General features: G+C 39.1%; 1 protein-coding gene across 4 annotated transcripts in view; it reads left to right on the top strand.

Moving 5' to 3' along the window:
• BRCA1 (BRCA1 DNA repair associated) overlaps nt 1-25,205 on the top strand; it is a 47,652-nt gene extending 22,447 nt beyond the window's left edge. For all 4 annotated transcript variants that reach the window (XM_054014054.1, XM_054014055.1, XM_054014052.1 and 1 more), the window contains 12 exons: nt 2,074-2,248; nt 3,824-3,956; nt 7,045-7,244; nt 7,779-8,104; nt 10,013-10,100; nt 11,673-11,750; nt 12,050-12,090; nt 15,978-16,061; nt 19,295-19,349; nt 22,177-22,250; nt 22,821-22,881; nt 23,976-25,205. In XM_054014054.1, coding sequence (XP_053870029.1) covers nt 2,074-2,248; nt 3,824-3,956; nt 7,045-7,244; nt 7,779-8,104; nt 10,013-10,100; nt 11,673-11,750; nt 12,050-12,090; nt 15,978-16,061; nt 19,295-19,349; nt 22,177-22,250; nt 22,821-22,881; nt 23,976-24,082 — 1,422 coding nt within the window. In that variant the 3' untranslated portion in view covers nt 24,083-25,205. The remainder of the gene's footprint in view (nt 1-2,073; nt 2,249-3,823; nt 3,957-7,044; nt 7,245-7,778; nt 8,105-10,012; nt 10,101-11,672; nt 11,751-12,049; nt 12,091-15,977; nt 16,062-19,294; nt 19,350-22,176; nt 22,251-22,820; nt 22,882-23,975) is intronic.
• Nucleotides 25,206-25,438: the final 233 nt, after the last annotated feature.

The following is a 25,438-nucleotide window of genomic DNA, read 5'->3' as shown; positions in this document are numbered from 1 at the left end:
AGTATAAAATCTAGGAACTAGACAGTCATGTGAAAATTATGGAGCTACCATCACTGGAAGCCACAGGTCTACAGAAAAGGTGCTCTTAGTTTCAGGTACTAAACTATCCAGAATTGCAGAGGTGCTTTAATGCTGATATTTGACAGATTTTGCCTTATGCATTAGCAACACATTCTACTACAGGTTATTCACCATATAGCATTAAGATTTTGATGCTTAATTGTGGGTTGTGTCTGTAACTTCCTTTCTGCATTCGATTAGTGCTGGAAACTTGTGCTTCCTACACCAAAGGTTTGCATTGGTAGGAATTGATATTGGATTTATGGTAAAAAGACTTTTAAAATTATAACCCTGGTTAACTGTATTATCTGATTCCAGTTGTCTGTGGAGAAAGAGGTACTGGATTGCTATGGTGATTAATTAGAAGCACAAAGTCTTTGCCTTTTTGGTCACTGATTCCAGACCAGACCACGTTGAAAGGGTGGCCTGGGTCATATATACTGGCTGGTTGACCTCAGGCCAGTTTCTAGTGGACAGGTCTCCCCACAGAACTCCCCCTTGGCCTCCTGTCACACCCTGTTGGCTGTCTCAGCAGAGAATCCCAGGAAGAATAAACTTCACCTTTCTGTTGTGTGGGTGGCCCTTCCATGTTCAAACCAATGTGTGCTGTACTATTGCAAGTCATGGTTCGTAGTGGTGTAGCACAACTATGCTGTGGGTTTGTAGTGGTGCTACTTCGTTGGTGACTGAGGCTTGGTCTACACTATAGAGTTAGATCGACACAAGGCAGTTTTCATCGACCTAACTGTGTGAGTGTCTGCACTAAAATTTCGCTCCCGCGATGTAACTACCTAGCTACGCCGACTTAATAACTCCACCTCTATGGAGGCATAGAGTCGATGTAATTAGGTCAACGCAGTGTTGGTGTAGACACTGCTTTTCTTTCATCAACTGTTACTGGCTTTCAGAAGCCGTCCCACAGTGCCCCACACTGACCGTACAATCGATACAAGTTCTCCCGGTGAGGATGTGCACCGCCGACACAAGGAGCCAAGAGTAGACATGCACAAGCAATGTAATTACTGCAGTGGGCTGTATGCCAAAGTAAGTTATGTCGACTTAATTTTGTAGTGTAGACATGCCCTGAAAAGCCCAGTGTAGACAAGCCCTAAGGGCTTTGGGCTGGAGTTACTCTTATTCTCATTTCTAGCTTGGTCAGTGATGCAATAACCAGAAAGTTCCACGTGGTGGCAGTAGTGGAACTGGCAATGTAATAGCCACTGTTGTTCTAGAAACCATCTCTGTCAAGCTTGCAAAACTGTTTGTTTTATAAAAGCATCCTTTGAAGCCATGTATTCTGTGTGGTGTGAGAAGGTAAATGGCATATTTTTAGTAGAGGGCACAGCAGTTTTCAAGGATCAGAGACCGCATTAAGAAGGGAAGGGATGCAATTTTTTCCTATTTGAAAACAGCTGTTGGGTTTCTGAGTCATAGTGGAGAGGGAACATAAATGTTAATTAGAGGCTCTGTACTACCACTTTCTAAATAAAGTGGCCTATTAACCCTTCGTGTACTAGGCTCAGTATGCTTAGAATTCATGTAATAGGGACCTTTTCCACTGCTGAATAAATAGCATGTGCAATTTAGGACCAATTCAATGAGCATGCAAGGGTCGCTTTGTTAGACGTGTTGTCTTAGGGCATTCAACAGGTTCAGATGACTGGAAGGAAAAAGTAGTAATCTATTATATGAATTGTGTAAATCGTTCTGTAGAAGCCAACGCCTGTATTTGCCGCTCACTGCAAGGCTGTGATAACTTGGAGTCTAGTTCAAAATGTTTTGCAATTGCAAAGTGAATGTATTTTTTTTTCTTCTGCCATCACCTGGTTTGTTTTTACAATAGAAACTCGCTGTAATTTCCCAAGCACTCAGGATGTAAATGAATTAGATTCAGTATTTTGGATCAGAGTTGTTCTGCTGTGGTTCCATTCACAGTATTTGAATAGAAATTATTTTTTACTGTTGAGCGGCTGAGCTGACTCCTGGTAGCACAATGTCATTTTTCTATTGCAGCAGAAGGATGCCATGCAAAACAGCTTAAAAAAACTCCAACAGGAAATGGCTGTGCTTGAGGCTGTGCTGGAAGAGCATGGAAGCCAGGGCTCTGAATTCCCACCCCCGCCCTGTGACCCGCCTCATTCCAGAGTGGAAGGGACACTCACAGTGCGACAGCTGAGACCAGCTAGAGGTAACAGAACATCAATGAAAATTATTTTTAACCTTTATTCCAAACAACTCGCTGAGAATCTCATGATTATTTTTTTCCCCCAGAAGCTGAGGTGTTGGGTTGAGCTGGCTTAATCTTAATATAGTTTTGCTTAAACTCAATTATTCAGTGAAATGCACAGAACAAAGTAGTGGCTTTTTTGTATTTATATGGTTTACACGGTAAAATTCATAGGTTACAAAACACATACTTATCTATTCCTGACTCTCATAAAATTATTCTTGCTTAAGATATTTTCAAAAAGAAATTAGGTAGGCCTCATGGCTTAGCAATACCGATCCGTGCTGCTTGTTTTGTGGGCATTCATTCCAGTCTGACTGTCCCCTGTCCCTTGGATGGATGGGGGCTGTGAAAACTGCTAAATCCCCAACAGGTTTCCACCTTCTGTCACTGAAGGACTGTCCTTTGGCAAAACAGAATGGAGTTGATTTCAGTATCGGTTGGCTGTAGGAGGTGATGCAGGACAGGTCCAGACTGCTGACAGGTAGAGAAACTGAAAAGTGTGTTGACACTGGTGGGTCTAATTTGATAGGAGAGATACATTATTCCTGATGGAGCTAACTTTTGAATGAGTGTTCGTTTGACATTTCTAGATCCAATAAGCCAAACTCATAAGATAACTATAAATACTGTGTTTGAGGATTAAGTCGGGAAATCAATGATTAGTTTCCTTCAGGCTAGAAAGTGACTTAAAACAATTTAATTAACACAAACCTTGTTTATATTGTCATGCTAGAATATGGATTTCAAGCTTTTTCATAAAAGCTTAAAACTGATTACAATTATTGATGGTTTGTTAAAAATTACAAGCATCTCCCAGCCATTAAGTATTTGCCTTTCTAAAACACTTACTGGTGAACAGAGATACATTCATGTATTTGAGGCTTTATAAATAAAAAGTGTATAAAATAGCAGAATTTTGCCTTAATGTTTCTACTTTTCCCTATTATTTCATCATTAGTTCCACCTAATGCATCAGTTGACACCTTTTTTTGTAAATGATTGAATATACGAAGTTTGCTATGTTTCAAATGGGGTAGTATTTTATACACATTTTGATTTGGGGACATTGGGATTTTATAGTCTGTAAGATGTAACTTTCTTTTGCAGGGGTCAGAAATTAATATGGCTCCATTTTTTTCATGGTTAATGCTGCATTATAATTCTGCAGAATACTGAAAATTACGTAAAAACTAATCTCATTTCACCATTATTGACAGTAAAATGTGCCACTGGCACTATAGTTCACTCAAACCACGTATCGTTCGTATGTATCTGTCTGTCCTTAGCCTAGAAAATTGTTCTTTTTCAGTCATTCTCCTGGTGATAACAGTTGCATATACCTGTTGTTTTATTTGATATTTTCCATTTATTTTTTTATCTGGAATTTTTTCTCTTTTTTAAAAACAAATCTGATTTGTCTAAAGGTTGCAGCTTTGGAGAAATAATTGAATTCTTACCTTAAGAACAAGATTGAAAACACTCATTGTTTTTATTTCTCTTGGATTTTTGTAAATATTTGTTTTTCTTTTGAAGGAACAGCATTAATTTCAGAAATAAATCTTGAAAATCACAAAATCAGCAGTTCAAAGGGACTTTCATCTGCTGGGTTCCATGTAATGCCAAGTGATCATTCCAACATAAACAATAAAGAGCTAGAAGAAGAAGGGTAAATGTTTTTGTTTATCATTTATGGTCTTCTATGAACAATTAGCCCCTTGAAGAAGAAGAAGAAGAGCTGCATTTTGTTAGTATTTCCTTGATTGGTGATTCCATCTCTAGCCAAAATAATCTGCATTTTTTTATTTATATAGATTTCATGTAGCTTGTTCTGTCATCTCTGTTTAATGACAGACATGCAGACTATTTCAGTGATGCAGGATTAACCCTTTTGCACGCATGCATACAGGAAACAGGAGTTTAGAGCAGACTTGTTTTTCCATCATTTGGGATAGAGAAGTAGGGGCTGTTCTTGTGTTGGCTGTGTAGAGATCAGTGGGACCTGGAAGTTTCTTTTCAAGGCCCTCCAGTCTATCAGTTCAAGCAATAGAGATAAAATCCTGTCCCCACTTAAATCAATAATTGACTTCAGTAGAGATGGGATTTAACTAGAGATGGACTATTCCACAGAAGAGTGATTAGTTTACAAATGATCCATATTGTATTGTGCCCTGAAGTTATTTATGGCCAGTGCCTTTGGTTAGTAGAAAAGGAAGAAGTTGGCTTGCATTTTTAAAATGAAGACAAGCGAACACTGCACAAATAATTGAAGGGTGTAAACGTCAAGGAAGAAGAAGAATAGTTCAGGTTGATCTGAGGAAACTTAATTACAAGTAACAGAACCAAATTGAGCAAAGGGGAAAACTTCAGGCTAAATATCATGGAAACTTGCCCCAGCAGCTAGATTTGCTAGACTGGAATAACAAAGCCCCATCAACTGGATCCTTTAAATTTGGACTGTACAAAATACTAGAAACAAACTGTAGAGAGCAAGTCTTCATTGGGCTTTGGAGATGGTTAGTAGGTCTTTTCCAGCACTAATTTCTATGCTGTGTGTCCAAAATTAAAATGTTAAAACTAAAATTACTAGCAGATATTCTGTCTATAATAAGATGTAAGCATAGGGAAGACAAACCTCTTCTATGTAGCTCAATGCAGAAAGATAGTTTGAAATATTTATTTATTCAATCACCCTTGTTTAATTACCGTTCGGTGGTTGATTGTGTATTTCCTAAATGTAAGCAAACATTGCATGTGTCAGTCAAAGACAGTTGGGAGATTAAATAGGAACTTGAGGTATTGGTTGGAGGAGGTAGAGGAGGAAAGATAAATTGGGCTGTCAAGCGATTAAAAACATTAATCGTGATTAATCACGCAATTAAAAAGATTAATCATGCTATTAAACAATAACAGAATACCATTTATTTAAATATTTTTGGATGTTTTCTACATTTTCAAATATATTGATTTCAATTACATCACAGAATACAAAGTGTACAGAGCTCACTTTATATTTGTAATAAAAAATAAATATTTGCACTGTAAAAAGCAAAAGAAATAGTATTTTTCAGTTCACTTAACACAAGTACTGTAGTGCAATCTCTTTATCATGAAAGTTGAACTTAGAAATATAGAATTATGTACAAAATAAAGGCATTCAAAAATACAATGATGTAAAACTTTAGAGCCTATAAGTCCACTCAGTCCTACTTCAACCAATCGCTCAGACAAACAAGTTTGGTTACAGTTTGCAGAAGATAATGCTGCCTGCTTCTTGTTTACAGTGTCACCTGAAAGTGAGAATAGGTGTTCACATGGCACTGTTGTAGCCGGCGTTGCAAGATATTTACGTGCCAGATGTGCTAAAAGATTCATATGTCCTTTCATGCTTCAGCCACCATTCCAGAGGACATGCGTCCATGCTGATGACCGGTTCTGCTTGATAACAATCCAAAGCAGTGTGGACTGATGCATGTTCATTTTCATCAGCTGAGTCAGATGCAACGAGCAGAAGGTTGATTTTCTTTTTTGGTGGTTCGGGTTCTGTAGTTTATGCATCTGAGTGTTGCTCTTTTAAGACTTCTGAAAGCATTCTCCACACCTCATCCCTCTCAGATTTTGGATGGCACTTCAGATTCTTAAACCTTGGGTCGAGTGCTGTAGCTATTTTTAGAAATCTCACATTGGTACCTTCTTTGCATTTTGTCAAATGTGCAGTGAAAGGGTTCTTAAAACAAACGTGCTGGGTCATCATCCGAGACTGCTATAACATGATATATGGTAGAATGCGGGTAAATCGGAACAGGAGACATACACTTCTCCCCCAAGGAGTTCAGTCACATTTAATTAATGCATCAGGTGACATTGTAAATAAGAAGCAGGCAGCAGTGTCTCCTGTAAATGTAAACAAACTTGTTTGTCTGAGCGATTGGCTGAAGTAGGACTGAGTGGACTTGTAGGCTCTAAAGTTTTACATAACTGCACTCAAAAACAAAACAATGTAACAACAACAAAATCTACATTTCTAAGTTACACTTTCACGATAGAGATTGCACTACAGTACTTGTATGAGGAAAATTGAAAAATACTATTTCTTTTGTTTATCATTTTTACAGTGCAAATATTTGTAATAAAAAATGATATAAAGTGAGTAATATACACTTCATATTCTGTATTGTAATAGAAATCAATATATTTGAAAATGTAGAAAAATATCCCAAAATATTTAATAAATTTCAATTGGTATTCTATTGTTTAACAGTGCGATTAATCGTGATTAATTTTTTTAATCGCAATTAATCTTTTTGAGTTAATCTTGTAATTAATTTTTTGAGTTAACTGCAATTAATCGACAGCCCTAATAAATTGGTCCTGTGAAATCAGCAAAGATTTCTGTTCTTTTTAAGGGAGACCCAAGTTCTAGCAAAGTTTCTGGAACATAGATGCATGGAGGAGAGACCAAAATTAAGTTTGTTTCACAAGGCTGGATAGTGTGGTGAAACACAGCTGGTATGTTGTTAAGCAGCAAGCTATTAGCATTTATCTTTTGGGGTTAGTTTGAGAAAATTTACATGACAGTTTGACATGTCGACATACAGTTTTTAAAATATTTTAATCAATTTAAATTCAACAGTACTGCTTTTGTGCCTTCATACCAGTTTTGTTGCTAATCATTCCCCAACACGTAATTCCACTGTTGCGATCCAATGTCTCTGATAGCTAAGGAGATGATAAATTGTTCGTAATTTCTTTTTTAGTTCGAGGTCGCCTGCTTTACAGCTTTCCCATCCTAAATCCCATCTATTAAAAAAAGAAGCTCTGGAGCAAGGCCACTGGTGCCCGAGGCTTTGGAAAGCCAGAACTCACTCCCAGGAGGGAACACTTCAGCGGGTTGGTGTGGCAGAACTGTTGGAAGAAGAGGCAATGAAACAATGTAATCAGTGTAGAACTGAACCAGGTAACACACAGGACTGATCAAACCCAACATATGCATTTTGGCTTCTACTTGTACCCCAGTCACTGGTCTGGTTTATATATCCATAATGAGAGAAATCGTAAAGAACATGTGTTTTAATTAACTATATAGTGTTTTCTTGTGAATCAAGAGACTTTTAATCTATTGAAACATTGATAATTTCTTGTGAGATCCCGTGCTGTCAAAAGGTGCAGTTTGGGAAGGGGTAGTGCTCTGATACAATAATGAATTTTAATGTTTTAGTCCCAGATTCATAGTATTCTCAGGAAATGCTAATTGTATCCTGAAAGGTTTCACAGGTGTTTGAGCACCTTAGCTTTAGATCAGGAAAAATTATGATTCCTGGTGATTTTAAATAATGAATGAGGTAAAGGTGAAATAGTGAATAACTAAGCAGAGAAAATGACTGTAGCCTATAAATTTAAAAGATGGAGCAACATCCTCCAACATGACTGCAATGAGAAACTGTAATTAAAGACCGGGACTGTTTCGGTGACTGATTCCTCTTTCCTTCAGAAAATGCAGCTGAGCAGGAATTTGGAACAAAGATAAACAGTGCAGCTGTTCCGTGTGAGAATGTGAGGAGGACTCCAAACAGCTCTCCCTTGAAATTTTCTGAAAGACTTACCCACTGTCAAACTGCAGAATCAACTAATAGTGCAGCCGTATCGTGGCATGTTGTTAATGGGAAGAGTACTCAGGGATGTAAGCAGGAGAGAAGGGCATTTTCCTCTGCATCTGCTCTGCACACTGGAGCTGTAAAAGAAAATGCCAAAAGCCCAGTTGTGACCTGTGGAAGACAAATGTCAATTGTGGCATCAGGTCTGAACCAGAGTGAGCTTGTAAGTGTATTTCACGATCTTTGTCAATCCCCTGTTAATATACATGTACCATGACGCCTGTGATCCTAAAATAAAACTTTAACCTCTCCCTAAAGAGATCCTATATGCAACAAAACTTAATTTGACATGAATTACCCATAAATAATACCAGAGTATTTGAAATTAGATACTGCCTTGTTTGCTAGTAATGATAAATATGGGGGGGGGTTAGGTAATGATGCAATTAAGTAGGGTTCAGCGCGTCTAAATGGATTGGAAAGCCATCCACACAAGCAGGCAAAAAGAAGGCTCATTGTTCCAATGCAACAGAAACTCTCACCTCAAAGAACATAATTTATTTATTTTTTATACATTCAAGTAGACTCCTTGCAAGTTTTAGAGGCTCATATTGTGGCATATACTTAAAACCAACTTACATAGAGCAGTGCTTCTCCAACTGTGGTGTAAGCAATTGGACTGACTTTCTGAACCAGTCGTCACTAGCATAAAATCGTATCTCAGTTGTCTGTGCAACCTCTGCCCAAAATTGGTGATGTTATGACTTGGCATGCTATGCCTATAGTATCTCCCTCCTGAGTTTAAATGTCTTGGAGGGTGTATTCACAAGAGACTCAATAAGCTGCAGCCTCCCCCTGATTTGCACTCGATACTCAAAGGTCTGATGGCCAAAGCGTTCCTTGCAGTCACACACAGTGCTTGCAGCTAGTGTATCTGAGGCAAACCATTTGCTTAAAATTTTTCAGTATATTTAGTCCGTTATCATGCAGCTGCTACCCAGACATTGGCTCTATTGTATTGGTAATTGCAGAGAATCCAGTTTGGTCTAATAAAGCAAAGGGTTTATTAGCTGCACTGGCAACAGCTAGCTTTTAAGCTGTAGATTACATGACTAATGGCTCAGTCTAGCCCAGCTTTAACTAGCGAGGGAGACACTTTCGGTGCTATTTGGATTTGTTGAAATGTGCTAAACTTATTATAAAAGCTGCTGACTACTATTTTATGCATGAATAATTCTGAAACTTTCATTAAGTTGATCTTTTCGGCGGTTGCTGCTTTAATTGAACTCTGCTCCATTGTGAGGATTTCAGCAATTAATTCTAAATTGCTAATGATCCTGGTAGAGGGCAGTGGTATGGGGACATCATTGCCTTTTCAGCCTGGCTTTCCCCGAGTCATGTAGACTACTGGAGGAAGCAGCATGAGAGAAATAACTTAAATTACAATATTTGTACAGTATAAAAATACTAATTTTGGTGACCTTCGTTGATAAATAGTGGCTTCTAATAAAGAAAGTTATTTACCAGCCAATAGTTACCAGTTATGATGCTGGAGGAGTAACAGATCTGAGTATATGGCTATTAATTTTATTTAATAGGTAACTGGAAAACTCTAGATTTCTACAACAATGAACGTGCTGGTTAAAACCCTTCTCTGTAAGTCGGTTGAAACGGATGGTTAGATCACTGAGCTTTTACGTCATCTGGACTTTTAATGTTTTGTTGCCATCAGAAGTTGAATATTGGCTTAATGCCTCAGATAACTGCAGCACGTGTTTCCATTTCACTTAGTTCATAAATTACTGATTGATCTGAATTATAGTATAGTAGGGTATTGCTTTACTTGAGTTTATGTAAGCCAATCAAATAATTTCTGTTATTAAAAGCAAAATGAACGTCATTTTTGAAGTAATGGTTGTATCTGTGTGCCTGTTGGCATAGAATTTCTCCATTTTGTTTCAAAGTACCTCTCCACTGTATGTTGTATTTACAACTTCCATTGACATATATTTAATTTCTCAGACGTATTAGAAAGCTAATCTTGTAATGTGGAAACTCTTATTCAAAGCCAGAGATGTCTAATGTTCTGATTAAATCAATTCTTTCTAATTCAATATTTATTTGTTTTCAGTTACTGGTGCAGAAGTTTGCCAGGAAAACCCAGAGCACTTTATCTAATCAAATTACTGAAGGAATAACCCATGTCATAATGAAAACAGGTGTGTTGGAAGCTCTGTGAACAAACCAGATATTTAATGCCACATAAAACACTAACTCCAGGCTAAACAAAGAGCACATTGACGGTCATTCAGCATGATGGTCTGAAAGTGTTTGATTAGGATGTGGGATTTAGAGTTCACTGCTTTTTTATTCTGTATCAGAGTTTGTGTGATCCCAAGTCTAAACTAAAATTTGACCCATCTGTCTTTTATTCCATTTCATGGAGTCCAGATGAGAAGTTTCTATTTTGGCTGCTTGTTTATATGGTATCATTGACGTGGTTACAACTAGAATTTGAAATTGATATATCATTATGATGAGCGATTGATGTCATGTCATGCCTGTAAATTTAAGAAGGTGTCAGCAGTACTTTGACTTTAGATAATTCACAACCAACCAAAGGGAGAGCAAGACATTTCCTTCTTACAGCATCCTTTGTTTTTGTTTTTAAAAAGCTCACTTAAATTCTTTCTCAAAAATCCAAATAGTCTGATGTAATCAAAAACAGACCAAAACTGAATTTTATTTGGCTTTCTAATAGTAGCTGAGAAAACCAATGGAGGCCATACTTCCATTGGAACAAAGTAACAGTGTTGCAAGATCACATTAGCTTCAGAAAGTAAAAGATGTAACTTTTTTTTTTTTTTAATTATGGCACTTAAATTGCTTTTTGTTCTTTAGTAGAGCTCACTCATCTCTCTTAAAGACTTGAATAAACTTTATATAAACTTTAGTACCAGAACAGCTTCAGATTTTACAAATGCAAATCAAACTCTTAACTGATTAGCATAAGATTGATTGGTTTTCAAGAAGGCATCAAACCTCTCCGTTCACATTTGTTACTCAAAATTTAAAATGACTTGGCATAGGTTAGTTTTAAACTCCTTACTAAATCTATTTTATCAGCAGATGTTAAACAAAAAACTTGAAAAATTAAACTGTAAAGTATTTTATGAGCTACTGCTGTTAGTTGATCTGCTGTGTTACAGGATTTAGTTATTTATAATATTAAAATAACCTACTCTGTCCTCAGTTTTCTTCATAGGAACATTTCAAAATTCTTCAAGATCCAGAAGTGACTCTTCTTACCAGTTTAAAAAAATGATGTAGAAAGGGAAAAAAGTCTTTATCATTTTTAATCCATTAAATCCTCAACATACTCTTTTTGCCCTCTCCTTATGAAAGCTGGTGAGGAAGTCACAAGGGGAAAATCTGGAGGGTTTGAATATTTCACTTGCATACAAATTCAGAGTCTTGTATTTTTTGCCTTTCCAACATCTCTGAGCCCAATTCAATAGGAAACATGGGCTGGAGGGAGAGGTGTACAGTCAGAGACTCTCCACTGACTACCATACTAGATTCCTCCCTTTGAGCAGACCCAGGAGGGGGCAGTGTTAGGACGTTGGTACTTTAAACCCCCTTGAAAGTGCGTTCGTCAACCGTGTCATTGGGTAGTATGTGTTTTTCTGGCGGCGTATCACTTTAAATATGAATCAACTTTCAAAGTTGCTTTACGTTATCTAGATGGCAAAACTGAGAGAGATCCCAGTATATTTCTACTTAATCTGCAGATATGGAGCTAGTGTGTGAGCGGACACTGAAGTACTTTCTGGGCATTGCAGGAAGAAAATGGGTAGTTAGCTATGAATGTAAGTATAATACTCTTTGGAGCAGCTATGTGTCCCGTCATCCCCGGTTTCCTAACACCACCTACTTTATATTTCATATTTAACATATTTTAGCATCTGGTATTTTTCAGAGTACCATCTGAATATTTAGACATTTAACGATAACACTCAGCTTCTTTTTTTTTTTTTTTTAAGTATCCATTGCTTCATTCAAATAACTGTAAGTGATTTCTCCCAAAGAAATACTTTCTCTTCATAATTAGACTGTTGGTGCTGATCCTGCCTGATTTAATGTGTTCTTCTCTGCTCTTTTTGTTTAGGGATTGTTCAGTCTTTTAAGGAAGGAAGGATACTTGATGAGGTGGGTCTGATGTCTTAAGAGTGAAATGCAAAATACGTCCATTGCACTAGCGTCCAGACACTATGGCGATGAGCATATTAATCATGTCTGAGACAGAAACAGGAATTAAATATTTGAAACTGAAAATTAGTTGGTGGTGTTTGGGACAGAGGAGAATTTGGCATAGGCCCAGAGTGAGGCTTCTAGGCCGTACCAAGAAATGTCACTCAAATCCACAGTTCTGCAGAATGCAGGTATTCCATGCTGTTGAACAAAGAGCCTCCCCTCTATTTTCTTGACCTTTTGTGTAGCAACGGTTCCAAAGATTAAAATATGACTGTTGATGTTGGCAAATGCAGGGTGGAGGTAATTACCTGCTGTGTGTATGAAAGAATAATGTTGGAACACAACCACGTCCAAGCTCTTGCACTTAATTAACTGATCTATAGCCAACTACTGAAAACTTCCCATTGCAGCATCTTCTAACTTTGTAGTGCAGATAGCTATCTGAGACTAGAGCATGGATTAGGTGGTATCTGCCTCTCTATGTATAGTGCTCAGATTTTCTGCCGCAGGCACAGATTTTTGCAGAACCTTGCATAAGGAACAGAAGAGTGGCTGTAATGGGTCGGACCAAAGGTCCATCTAGCCCAGTATCCTGTCTTCTGACAGTGGCCAGTGCCAGATGCTTCAGAGGGAATGAACAGGACAGGGTAATTTCAAGTGATCCATCCCATCTTCTGGCAGTTGGAAGTTTAGTGACACCTGGAGCATTGGGCTGCATCACTGACCATCTTGGCTAATAGCCATTGATGGACCTATCCTCCAGGAATTTACCTAATTCTGTTTTAAACCCAGTTATACCTTTTGGCCTTCACAAAATCCCATTGCTGTGAGTTCCATAAGGTGACTGCGTGTTGTGTGAAGAGATACTTCACAAACTTCGGTCCAGTGCAAAATTTCTTAGTTTTGATGAGTAGAAATGGATGTCTTGCTTCCGCTCCACCCTCAGCTTCTCTGGTCAAAAACCCTAGGCTAGCATCTAAAGCCAAAGGAGAAGAAAAAACTGTACTAATCCCATAAACTCTCTGGGAGACTTCATCATTCTCCAGCTGGGTCCTACTTTACCCTTTATGGAGGCTCCTGAAACTCTGGTCTCTCCAGCCAATGATATGGGGCATCTACTGGATGCCCTTCGGTCTCAATTAATCTTCTGTTTCCAGCAATGTGAGAGGGGTTTTCAGGACAGATTCAGTCTCCCTCATTATGGAAACAACTACATAAGTCTGAAGTTGGGTGAAAATATGAGTTGTTGGGTTTTTTTTGTTTGTTTGTTTTTTTGTTTTTTTTTTAATTCTCTGCCAGTTCTGCATAGAAATCTATGAAGGAGCTTTCTTAAAGTAGTGAATAATAGACGATTGATTGAGACACAGATGCAGGCCCAAGATTATCAAATAAAGCATTGTATTTACTATTAATCTAAATGGCAAGTGAATGCTTTGAAATAAAATAGATGTTGAAAATTAAATAAATTAAGTTCTAGAGGTTATGTACTGATAGAGGCAAATCTCATTCAGGAGAAATTAACTATCAACTGAATAGAATTTGATTAGTATTTTTTTTTAAAGAAACATTAATGTGATTAAGCTGCAGGATTCATAGATTCAAAGCCTAGAAAGGACCGCTGTGATCACTTAGCCTGACCTCCTGTGTAACATAGGCTATAGAACTTTCCCACAATGATTCCTAGACCACATCTTTTAGAAGAATATCCAGTCTTGATTTAAAAATTGCCAGTGATGGAGAATCTACCATGACCCTTGGTTGATTACTTACCTGTTATAAATGTACACCTTACTTCAGCTTCCAGCCATTGGATCATGTTATATCTTTCTCTGCTAGATTGAAGAGCCCATTATTAAATATTTGTTTCCCATGTAGATACTTATAGACTTAATCAAGTTGTCCCTTAACCTTTTCTTTGTTAAGCTAAATAGATTGAGTTCTTTGAGTTCATCGCTATAAGGCATGTTTTCTAATCCTTTAATCATTCTCATGGCTCTTCTCTGAACCCTCTCCAATTTATTAACATCCTTCTTGAATTGTTGGCATCAGAACTTGCCACAATGTTCCAGCAGTGGTCATACCAGTTCCAAATATAGAGGTAAAATAACCACTCTACTCCTATACAAGATTCCCCTGTGATCATGGGATGCATAAACATTAGCTCTTTTGGCCACAGCGTCACACTGGGAGCTCATGTTTAACTGATTATCCACCACAACCCCCACATCTTTTTCAGAGTCACTGTTTCCCAGGGTAGTCTCCCAGCCTGTCAGTATGGCCTACATTCTTTGTTCCTAAACACACATTATTTGCTTGCACAGTTTACCCAGTGATCCAGATCACTCTGAATCAGTGACCTGTCCTCTTTGTTATTTACCACACTCCCAATTTTTGTGTCATCTGCAAACTTCATTAGTGATGATTTTGTGTTCTCTTCCAGGTCTTTAATAAAAATGTTAAATAGCATAGGGCCACGAACAGATCCCTGCAGGACTCCACTGGAAATGCACCTGCTCAGTGATGATTCCCATTTACAGTTAAATTTTGAGACCTATCAGTTAGCCAGTTTTTAATCCATTTAATTGTGCCATGTTCATTTTATTTCATTCTAGCATTTTAATCATAATGTTGTGTGGTACCAAGTCAAACACATTATAGAAATCTAAGTATATTACATCAACACTATTACCTTTATCAACCAGATTTATAATCTCATAAAAAAAAAGGTATAAGGTTAGTTTGACTGGTTCTAGTTTCCATAAACTCAGGGTGATTTGCATTAATTACATTACTCTGTTTTCATTCTTTATTAATTGAGTCTCATACAACTGCTCTTTTATCTTGCCTGGGATTGATGTCAGGCTGACCTGCCTATAATGACCTAGGTCATCTCATTTAGCCTTTTAAAAAATTGGTACATTAGCTGTCTTCCAGTTTCCTGGAACTTGCCCAGTGTGCCAAGACTTACTGAAAATCAACATTCATGTTCCAGCAAGCTCCTCAGTCAGCTCTTTTAAAATTCTTGGATGCAAGTTATCTGGACCTGCTGATTTAAAAATATTGAACAGTAGTTTCTGTTTGGTATCTTGGGAGGATGTTAGTGGAATGGAAAGAGTGTTCTCACCATATGGTAAGACTATATCATCTGGTTTTTCCCCAAATACGGAACAGAAATATTTACTGAACACTTCTTCTTTTTCTGCATTATTAATGATGATTCTACTATTTCCATCTAGTAATGGTCCAATACCATTGGTAGCATTCTTTTTGTTCCTAATATATTTTAAAAATTATTTCTAATTGTCCTTAACTCTGCTGGCTGTAAATTTCTTCTTGTGTTCCTTTGCTTCCCTTATCAATTTTTCTACAATTTCTAACTTCTGATGTATAGGCAATTGGAGAATTTCTCCTCTACCACTGCTAGGAGCCTGGGTAGCGAACAAGGAATTGGAATTGCTCTCTTTTTTTTTTTTTTTTTTTTTTTTTTCTAAGCATAAATTCAATCTAATTGGTATTACTGAAATCTTGGTGGGACGAGTCTCACAATTGGAATGTTAAAATCAAGGACCAAATGAAGGACAGGGGGTGGGGGAATGGCATTCTATGTCAAAAATAGCATTACTGGTTACCGAGTCACTGATAACTCGGAAGAAATTTATCTTGAATGCTTGAATGTTCTAACTGTTAATGGACAATGCTTTTTAGTCAGTTTTCTGCGTGTGTTTGTTGTAAGGTTTCCAGTTTCTGAAATCTGAGAGCCGTTTCCTGCCTTGGCCCAATGGGCTCACCATGCCGGCTCACTTTTCTGTCTCTGACTTCTGATTATTTATATTATCTTCCAGTACGACTTTGAAGTGAGAGGAGATGTGATCAATGGGAGAAACCACCAAGGCCCTAAGAGAGCTAGACGATCCCAGGCTGGAAAGGTACAGGCACATCAGCATAAGAAACCATTCATAGCTGTCAGAAGAATCCCATTCTATATAAACTGTTGTTTATGATGCCAGCTGAATAGCTGAAATATTTTTAAATTGTCTTTTAGCCTCCCATGAAATCAAATGTACAGAATTGTACATAACGGTGTAGTTGGCTCTGTCTCTGCAGTGCTGCTCCTAGAGCTTGCCAGTCATGCAACAGAAATATTCAAATGTTTTTGCATACAATGAGTGAATTACATCTTTTATAATACAGGTGTGGGCTGGCTCAAAGGAAGTGCTCTGCTAAACAGACAGCTCCCTGGGAAGCTATTTGCAATCCCTCTGCCTGATTAAGAATCAGTGTTGATAGGTTCTGAAGGGAGATCCTATCATCCTTCTACAGAAAGTAGAATGAGTGCGATACAAGACATGTTTTTGCAGGCAGGGTGAATTTTAACTAAAAATATGGGTAGGTGATCCTCCGGGCTCTGGGAAATGGAGGCCTGGGGGAAGGAAAAGGTATAACCAATTTACGCTAATTCTCATCTAGAAGAAAAAGGCAATGTTTCCATTGATCACCTGCTGTTTAACCTCTGAAACTTTCTCTCTGTACATGAAACTCTGTTCCCATGATTTAAGCGTAGGGTTTTTTTTTTTTTTAAAGATAGTTATTTATATTCTATGTGTAGGGACCTTTTGACTAAACTGCTACAGAAAACAGTTTGCAGAGTGATGGAATTGTAAAATACTAAATGTCATGCTGTCTTGCCACTGCAGTAGGAAAGAAATGGGTTTGTACAAAACCAAATCTCAAAATGATAAATGTTGTTTATTCTTGGGGTTAGGGCTGTGTTCAAATTGCACTTCAGCTGTTACAAAAAGTGCAGCAAATTTGAAATTTTCTCTCTCATTTATCGAATCGAGGTGTTCATTATCTTCAAGGTCCTGTGCAAATAGTCTGTGACCTTAAAATGTTTCAGGCATACTTGGTTGCTGTTTCACACCACATTGTTTATGCCATCAGATGAGACCCCAATCATCTAAGTTTGGGGAAAGCCCAGCTCTTATCCTGGAACCACATGGGTTTTTCCTCAAGCTCCTTCCCATTAACATTTGCCATTGTGGTACCAACCCCTCCAGTTGGCTGGGGAAATGTGCCGTGTTCTCATAGAATGGCAGTAATAATGCTCTGTGTGACTGCCCTTAGAAGGATGGCAACAGCTGGAAACAGTCTGTTTTCTCCACTAGGCTGGAGAATGAGAAGCCAGAGGTTCTCTCTTGAATTGAATCCTACTGCACAGGAGAGAGAGAGAGAGAGAGAGAGAGAGGGGCAATTCATCCCTGATCTCCCCCCCCCCCCGCCTTAGTTATACATGCACGTGCAATGCACTTAATTGGAGACCTTTCTCACCTTGCTCTCTGGTTAGCGTGTTTGGTAATATTCATTAAGAAACTGTAAATACATGAATAACCTTTAACAAGATACAAGACTTCATACAATGTTCCTCTCCTTTTTGTAACAATTGCCAAACTCGAGTGTTAAGCCTAAAGAAACTCCAGCTTTATCCATTTTTATAGCATATGGGTTGCTTTGTGGAGCAGCAGTGTCTTGTATAGTTCTCTGGGCTGGCACTTCTGGGAAGCAGCAGTAGAAGGAGAAAAATAAACATAAATGAAAAGCAAGATGTAATATGCATGTACTGTAGAAAGAGTGTGCTCTTCAGTCTTTGCCAGCAATATAACTGATTTTTTCTTTTCGCTCCTATAGGAGCTAAAATAATATTTTTCAATTCTGTGGTAGCTTTCATCCCAAATTTTCAAAGTCCCATATTTTACCAATATTTGTGAACAAAGCCTTGTAACACCCTGTGAGTGTAGATCAAGATTAGCACCTCCTCAGCTACATCTGCAATGCTGTAGGATACTGCATCCATTGAAAATGCGTAGGAAATTCAGATAGTGTAATTACTCACTTTGGAAATTAGGCAGGGTAGCCCTACTCTCATGAAGGATGCTATTTTAATATGATGAGAAGGGGGTTTATACCTCCTTCAGAAGATGGCTTCTCTGGAAGCTCAGTGCCCCTAACATCATGTTGGATTTTTATGTCAGTGCTGACTTGGAAATAAGTGTGCCACATTCTGTTGTTAACACCACTTCTGTAGCACCTAGGTTGGGTAGTTGGAAGTGTAATGATTTGGTGCATTCCTGCCTGCCTTGTGATATCTGCTGGGCTCACAACACAAGAAGGTCTGGCTACAGCTGTGCTTGTTGATTTATGATCAGTATTCTGTGAGGTGTTTTCTCTGTGTGGTGCCCATAAAATGTCAGGATCAGTGTGATGTTCACACTATGCTACTTCTAAATCTTGTGCACATTCTTGGGTGTGTTTGCTCTGACTTTCTGAGGACAACAGCACTGCAAGGGCTGGGCGTGGTCTGGCAACTCTTCTCGCTCCCGATTTAGAATGGTCATTGGAACTTCAAAAATCTTTAAGCAGTTATCATAAGTGTTGCAGATTTTAATTGAATGATTAAGCAAGAGGGTTATGGAACAAGCATTAATTGCAAAATAGCTCTCTCCTTGACCTAATAAACCCTTTCCATAGAAAAGAAGAAACTTTATACCTTGCCTATGGGCCACTGAAGTGAGGGTGGCTGACCCAACGCTTCGTGAATGGGAATTTCTGTTTCTGAAACAATTGTTGAAATAATTCTAGCAGATCTCAAAAAATTTATTGTAGGCATGATCAATTTCTACTGTCCATGAGCAATGCAACATAGAATGTCAGTTTTAAATTAACCAGCTAGCAGTGAGGAAATCCATTGATGTTCAAGCTGCAAGCATAACAAATCAGATAAGTGAGGGGTGTATTTTCCAAAATATAAACTGTGATCTTATATATATTAGCATAAGTCATATACCAAAGTCACAGGAACTAACATTTCCCAGAGTATACCTGTATACTGTTGTGCAGGGGTCTCCAGTGCTTTCATTCTTCAGACAACTTCATGAGAGAAAGATTCCTCTTCCAGTCCCAACCGTCCCCTGCTTGGTTGTCAAAACATTTAATTTGTGGACTACCAGGAAGAGTTTACTGCACCACAGCTGCTTCACAGAGCATAGCTTGAGAATCCCAACCATAGAGGGACCTCATACATCACTCTAATACAAACATTTCATTGAATGTCTGTTCTGCCCTGGAACCACTACCCTCTGTTCACGTGTGCCTTGTTTTTCAGCTCTTCAAAGACTTTGAGATCTGTTGCTATGGACCTTTCACCGATATGCGCACAGGTGAGGGGTTCTGGATTAAGGGAATTTACTGTCATTTCTAGAATCCACAGAAAATATCTGCAGTGGCCATTGCAAATTCTCCAGAATTGTTGCCTTTGCTGGCCCTTTCATGGAGACCCACCTTTTAGGGCTATTTAATCTGCAATTTACAGTATAGCACAATGAAACATGCACTAGGTGTTTTTTTCCAGTTTTATCTCCTTAACTCACAAAATGCTGCTTGACTTTAAAAAAAAAAGTTTGGATGCAATTCTTTGTTTTGGGGGAAAGCTCATCATACCATGATATGCAGTCTGTCCTCTGCTGATCTCTGGAGAATTCCATCTCTGTGTTGGTGACATACGGATGGCACAAAATAGAATAAGATTTGGCTTTACAGAACACTTTTCATCTTGGAAGTCTGTCCCCAAAGCACTTGCAGGTGACTAGAGACCCTAACAAATACTGTGATGGCCGCCAAGCACGCCTTACAGCACAGAAATGCATACCATGATTTCCTAATGTAATGGTGTTTTTAATGTAAGGTGATGAGCCCTGTAGAAATGCCTATAGGTAAACTGAATAAAAAGGAAAGAACTAGAGCCTTGAGGAAAATATTGCATGGCTTAGGATTATGGAAAGTAAGATCTCCAAGTTCTCTAATGCCCACCTATTCCAATTAATACTGTTACCACAAGCAACAAATTAAAGCACTCGAGACCAGTAATAACTAGAGTGCAGTTGCAGTGATGGTGTTAGAGCAGAAATATTTTATTTACAAATTTTAAAAAAGTCTTGACAAATCTGGCATTTAGATTTCTTTTCCTGAATGTGGCAAGTCTCAGTCCTCTAAACTGTCAGAAATATCAAAGGGCTGTCACCCTCAAACAGAGCTGTACTTTACACTGCGTGTAGATCCACTGAAATAAACATTACTTGTGAGGTCAGGTACTACCCAACCTGAGGTGAGGATGAAAAAGTCAGGCCTGTGTGCACAGCCCAATCAGAGAGATGGAATCTTGTCTCTCCTGGCCTCATCTGCCCAAGTGTCTGTAGAAGACTGTTCAATTCTTCTTATTACTCAGTAGGCAATTCTTAGAAGAATCTACTTAATCATGAAATTAGGCATTTCTGGCTCTGCTCCCTGATTGTCCAAAGATTTTTGCATAATGTCTCTAGGTGCCAGGTGTCCAGTTTTCAACAGAAGCACCCAGTTGAAAAGGGACCCTGGCGATTCCAGTCAGCACTGCTGACCAGGCCGTTAAAAGTCCAGTTGGTACGGGGCTGGCAGGCTCCCTACCTGGCTCTGCGTGGCTCCCGGGAAGCAGCTGGCATGTCCCTCCAGCTCCTAGGCATAGGAATGGTCACAGGGCCTCCGTGTGCTACCCCCGCCCCGAGCACCGGCTCTGCAGCTCCCGTTGGCCAGGAACTGCAGCCAATGGGAGCTGCAGGGACAGTGCCTGTGGGTGGGGGTAGCACATGGAGCCCCCAGGTCCCCCCATGCCTAGGAGCTGGAGGGACATGCTGACCGCTTCCTGGGAGCAGCCTAAGGTAAGTGCTGCCTGGAGCCTGCACCCCTCACCGCCTCCCGCACCCCTGTCCCAGCCCAGATCCCCCTCCTGCATCCCAACCCCCTGCCCCAGCCTGGTGAAAATGAGCGAGTGAGCAACGGAAAGAGGGGTAATGGAGTGAGCCGGGGGTGGGGCCTCAGAGAAGGGGCGGGGCAAGGGAGTTCAGTTTTCTGCCATTAGAAATGTTGGCAACCCTAAATGCATTCCCATCAGTGTCTGCCTTGGCCACGTAAAATATTTTTAGCAGTAATCCTTCCATTCAATGTTTGACATTTTCTTTTCACATTTAAAAAAAAAAAAAAGGCAGGCAGATGTGTAAGCACCAGTCTCTCTGGAAAAAGTTTATGTACTCACTGTTGAACATTTGAAGTTATTTGAGTACTTTTCTACCCTCACACACAACTCCTACCCATTATCATCTTAACAATTGAGACAGCCACAGTGTAATTTTATCTCTTCCTAATCTTACAAAAGAGCAGTTGTGAAAAGTAAAACACTATTAAAGCCTGCAATTATGCACATAGGATAAGTAGATGAAAACGATTGCAGCTTTCTCATTAGTTTAAAGCTGCAGGTATGTGGCGTCTCTTGTGAAGACAATTAAGCAACAAAACTTCTAGCTTAACTTTTCAGTAGTAAAAGCACATATCTTCCCATCTTTGCTCTTCATTCTCTTCCCTGCAACAAGCTCTGATTTGTCCAGTATCACACTTATTTCTGACTGGATGAATTATCCCCACATCTCTTGACATTTACAGTAATTACCACAGCATGTGCAGTGCTCACTCTTAGTGCTGTGATGAGCAATTACAGGCCCCTCTGCTTAGGAGATTTTGTTATGTTTTTTTCATCAAGAGTTCAGCAAATTAATGTGAATTAAACACTCTGGCTAGTTTGTGTTGATCAGAAATTATCACAGATCTGTAACTTTTGATTCCAATTGTAATTTCATGCTTTGCCTCTTAAGTTAAGATGAACTGACTGGCAGCATTTTTTCCAGGGGTGTCTGTTGTCTGCCTGGGACCCTGAGGCTCCCATGGTGGTTCTCCCTGCTGAAGAACCTAGGATAGGACTATAGTAATAATTGGCCTGCACAGACTAGTAAGAGCAGGGCTCCTTGTTCTCTGCTTATGCCACAAATAAAGGGGATAAAATTATTTCACTTGTAACAACCACACTAGCAAGGTGTGGAGAACCTGGGCTGGATCTCTGACATGCTGGTCCCCAGGGCAGCGCAGTCATAATTGTAATGCGATACTTTTGTGTGACTTAATCAGGTGATCTAGAACGGATGGCGGAGCTTTGTGGCGCCTCAGTGGTGAAGCAGCCTCATCTGTTCACACACAAAGCTGTAAGTATTCAGTCATGATGGTGTAAGGTAAACTGTCCTATTGATCCCCCCCCCCCCCCTCTAATAAATACTTAGTGATTTTTGGTGCTTGTAAAAGACTGATGTATCCAGATATAGATAGAAATAGGTGCTGTTCACACTTCTGTGGGTGAACCAGAGTTTCATCTGTAGCAGCCCTTCTGTTCCAAGCTTGGCCTCCCCTGAGCACAGTGCCAGTAGTGCCAAGATGCATGTTGGTCTTGCTGTGTTGAGGTTCACAGAGCACTGTGTACAGGCCACTTAACTCATCTCATTGGGGCTCACCTCCGGCTTCGGCTTTCGGGAGCAAAATGGCTCTGGTGCATTAACTTATAGTCACCAAGTCTCCCTGAACAGAAACTCTTGTAGAATATTCTTACAAAACTTAATACACTTTTTATTTTTCCTCCTCTTGACTCCTTCACTGGAGCTATGCAGTGAAGCAAAGAAATACCCAGTTATTGCTATCTGCAGACAGACGGGAAGGGTTGATTTTATGTAATACAAATAACGGTCACTATTTTTATCTTGTTTCTTATCTTGAAATCCTAGAACTCTACTGCTGTAATAGTTGTTCAGCCTGATGCTTGGCTCGAAAACGCAGGGTACAGAGGTAAGATTATATGGAGCTATGGATTGCTTTGTGGTGCACATCGTGAGTGCCTTATGATTCCACTGGTTTGGGTAATAAAATAGTAGTAGGTTTCTATAAAGGAAGCAGAATGAAGTCCTGTTATGTTTGGAATTGGGAGCACATCCTACATTTCAAAACAGACACAGTTGGTCATTCAAACTTTTGTTTACTCTCAAGATAGGTAAGGGAAAAGTCCTGAGAGGTGGTTTGCCAGGCAGTCTCCTAGCCTGATGTGTAGTAGGAAGGTTGTGATGAAATGTGAATGTAAATATGCACTAAAATAAACTGCCGGTCCATGTATCCTGCATGTCTCCAGAGTCGGGTTTAGCTGAAATCTATCCCTGGCAGCAGGGCTACTTTCTAAAATTTACAGAGTTTAGGAGAGGCTTTGCGTTGTAGAGACCAGTGAGATCTAGTAGAAAACCTCAGCTGAGACAAAGAACACCCAGCAATAAGCGGCCAACAATCTTCCTTTCCCAACCGTTCAAGCACCAGTACCCCAACCCCAAAATAAAATATAAAAACCTCACTTGTCTCTGGCCATCCACCCCACTTATTTAAAAAAGACACAGCCCCCTTGGCATTCAGCCTTCTGGGCAGTGGTTGGGACAAGAGGATCTCTTAGTTTCTTTCTCTCCCTACCTCACCTAAACTGAAAAATGGATCTAACCTGGGAGCATTTTAATGCCACAAACACCCTTTTGTGCCATCCTCCCCTATGAGTGTGTCCTCACATGTCTAGAAACATGACCCACACACTGAATGTGTGTGTGCATGGAGAAACTTGAGTCTGTGATTTGGAAATCCTTTAGCAATGCTTATCAAAGACTGCTCAGCTCTCTTACCTTTATTAGTCTCTCTTGTATGGCAGTTTAAAGAGTTCCTGTGTAGATACTGGCAGTTTGTCAAGTGGCCATGAAACAGCTGCATTTTATGCAATGTCAGGACGTATAGAGTAGTAGCCACCAACTGATTTGAAATGATATTTTGAACACTGTTAATAGAATAGCTCACAATCTGAATCTCACCCTGACCTGCAGATATTATTTTATTATTCATATTTTGTTTTGCAGCAATCCAACAGAAGTGTACTGCCGTGGTGACCCGAGAGTGGGTTTTAGACAGCGTTGCATGCTATGAGTGCCAGGAGTTTGATACCTACCTTGTCTCCCAGTCATGATGGTGCTGCTGCTCTTCTGTTCCCATTGCTCAGAAATCCTTATCAGTGCAGGCACTTAAGGACCAGGTATTTTTAGAATATCTTGTACACCATGTGTCATTAATAAGCAATGTTGTTTCAAGACAAATTATCCAAAGTTTTACTTAAATCAGCACAAAAATATTTAATTCTGCCTTTGCACCATAAAAGTTGCTTAACTGCTACTGTTTAAAGACTGTAAAACTTCTTGCTCAAAGTAGCCCTATAAAATGTATGTAAAGTGAGTCAAACACATCTGTCACCTATCAGGGATTTAAAGCCCGACCTCCAAAGAGAAACACTGATGCATTATTTACCACCCCAGCCAGGTCCTGACTATTTACTCCAGGATGTTTTGGAAACAGAACTATTTACAAGAGTTATATGGAGCTTGGGGCTTGAATTAACTCAGCAGTGCAAGTATCATTTATCTCCCTGATTTTTGCTTGCATAAATACCCGCTATATAGCGCTTATACCAACACACTAAAATATAATCTTTTTGGGATCAGTGGTACATCAACTCATTTTATTCTGGACCATGGAAAAAGCTGTTTTGAAAATAGTACAAACAGCTCTTTTGTTGTTAGTTGGCACTTAACACATAATTTCTCTATCCTAAAAACTTATCTACAAGAAAGAGCCTAAAAAAAGAAGCCAACTTAACCAACAGTCACTAACAAGTTAATCAGTCCTTAACCTCTATTAGTGATTGCTTTGTGATAATTTTAGTTCTATATGAGAGTATATGTAACATCCTGATGTAGTAGTGAACAAGATGCATTGTCACATCCCTGCTACCTATAATAAGCCCTAAAAAACTCTTTGATCCTAATACTTCATGCCTGCAAAATGAGAGGTCACAAGGAGAAAGAACATATTGCTTTTGCCTGTTGCCAAGGAATCCACCTTCATAAATAATATTGTACTTTCAGAGCAGAAAGAGAAACTGTTTTCATAAAGTTATATTTTTAAAAAATTGTTTATAGTACAGTTCAAAGAATTGTTTGATACAATGACCTGCAGTAGGCTGGTCTAGAATATTTGTATAAAGTATATTTGTAAATGTTAGAATATTCAAAGCAAATAAATGTGACTGGCAAGTATTTTCCTTAGTTGTGCAGCTCTCTGGGTGTGAATCAGCCATTCAGCCTTGGCACTGAGACCCATATGGAAATATTTCTAAAGTCTAATCTCCTGGCGATGGGGGGGAGGTGGAGGAGGAGGCCAGCTGGAAGAGATTTTATAATTATAAATTGGAATTTCAGAGCTGGAGACACAATTGTATGTAGGTTCCATCAGAATGAGAAGCAGATGTGTTATCAAGTGTCAAACACAG

The sequence above is a fragment of the Malaclemys terrapin genome, chromosome 25 (genome assembly GCF_027887155.1).
Source record: "Malaclemys terrapin pileata isolate rMalTer1 chromosome 25, rMalTer1.hap1, whole genome shotgun sequence".
Classification (NCBI taxonomy): Eukaryota; Metazoa; Chordata; order Testudines; family Emydidae; genus Malaclemys; species Malaclemys terrapin.
This window is presented reverse-complemented; position numbering and strand designations above follow the sequence as displayed.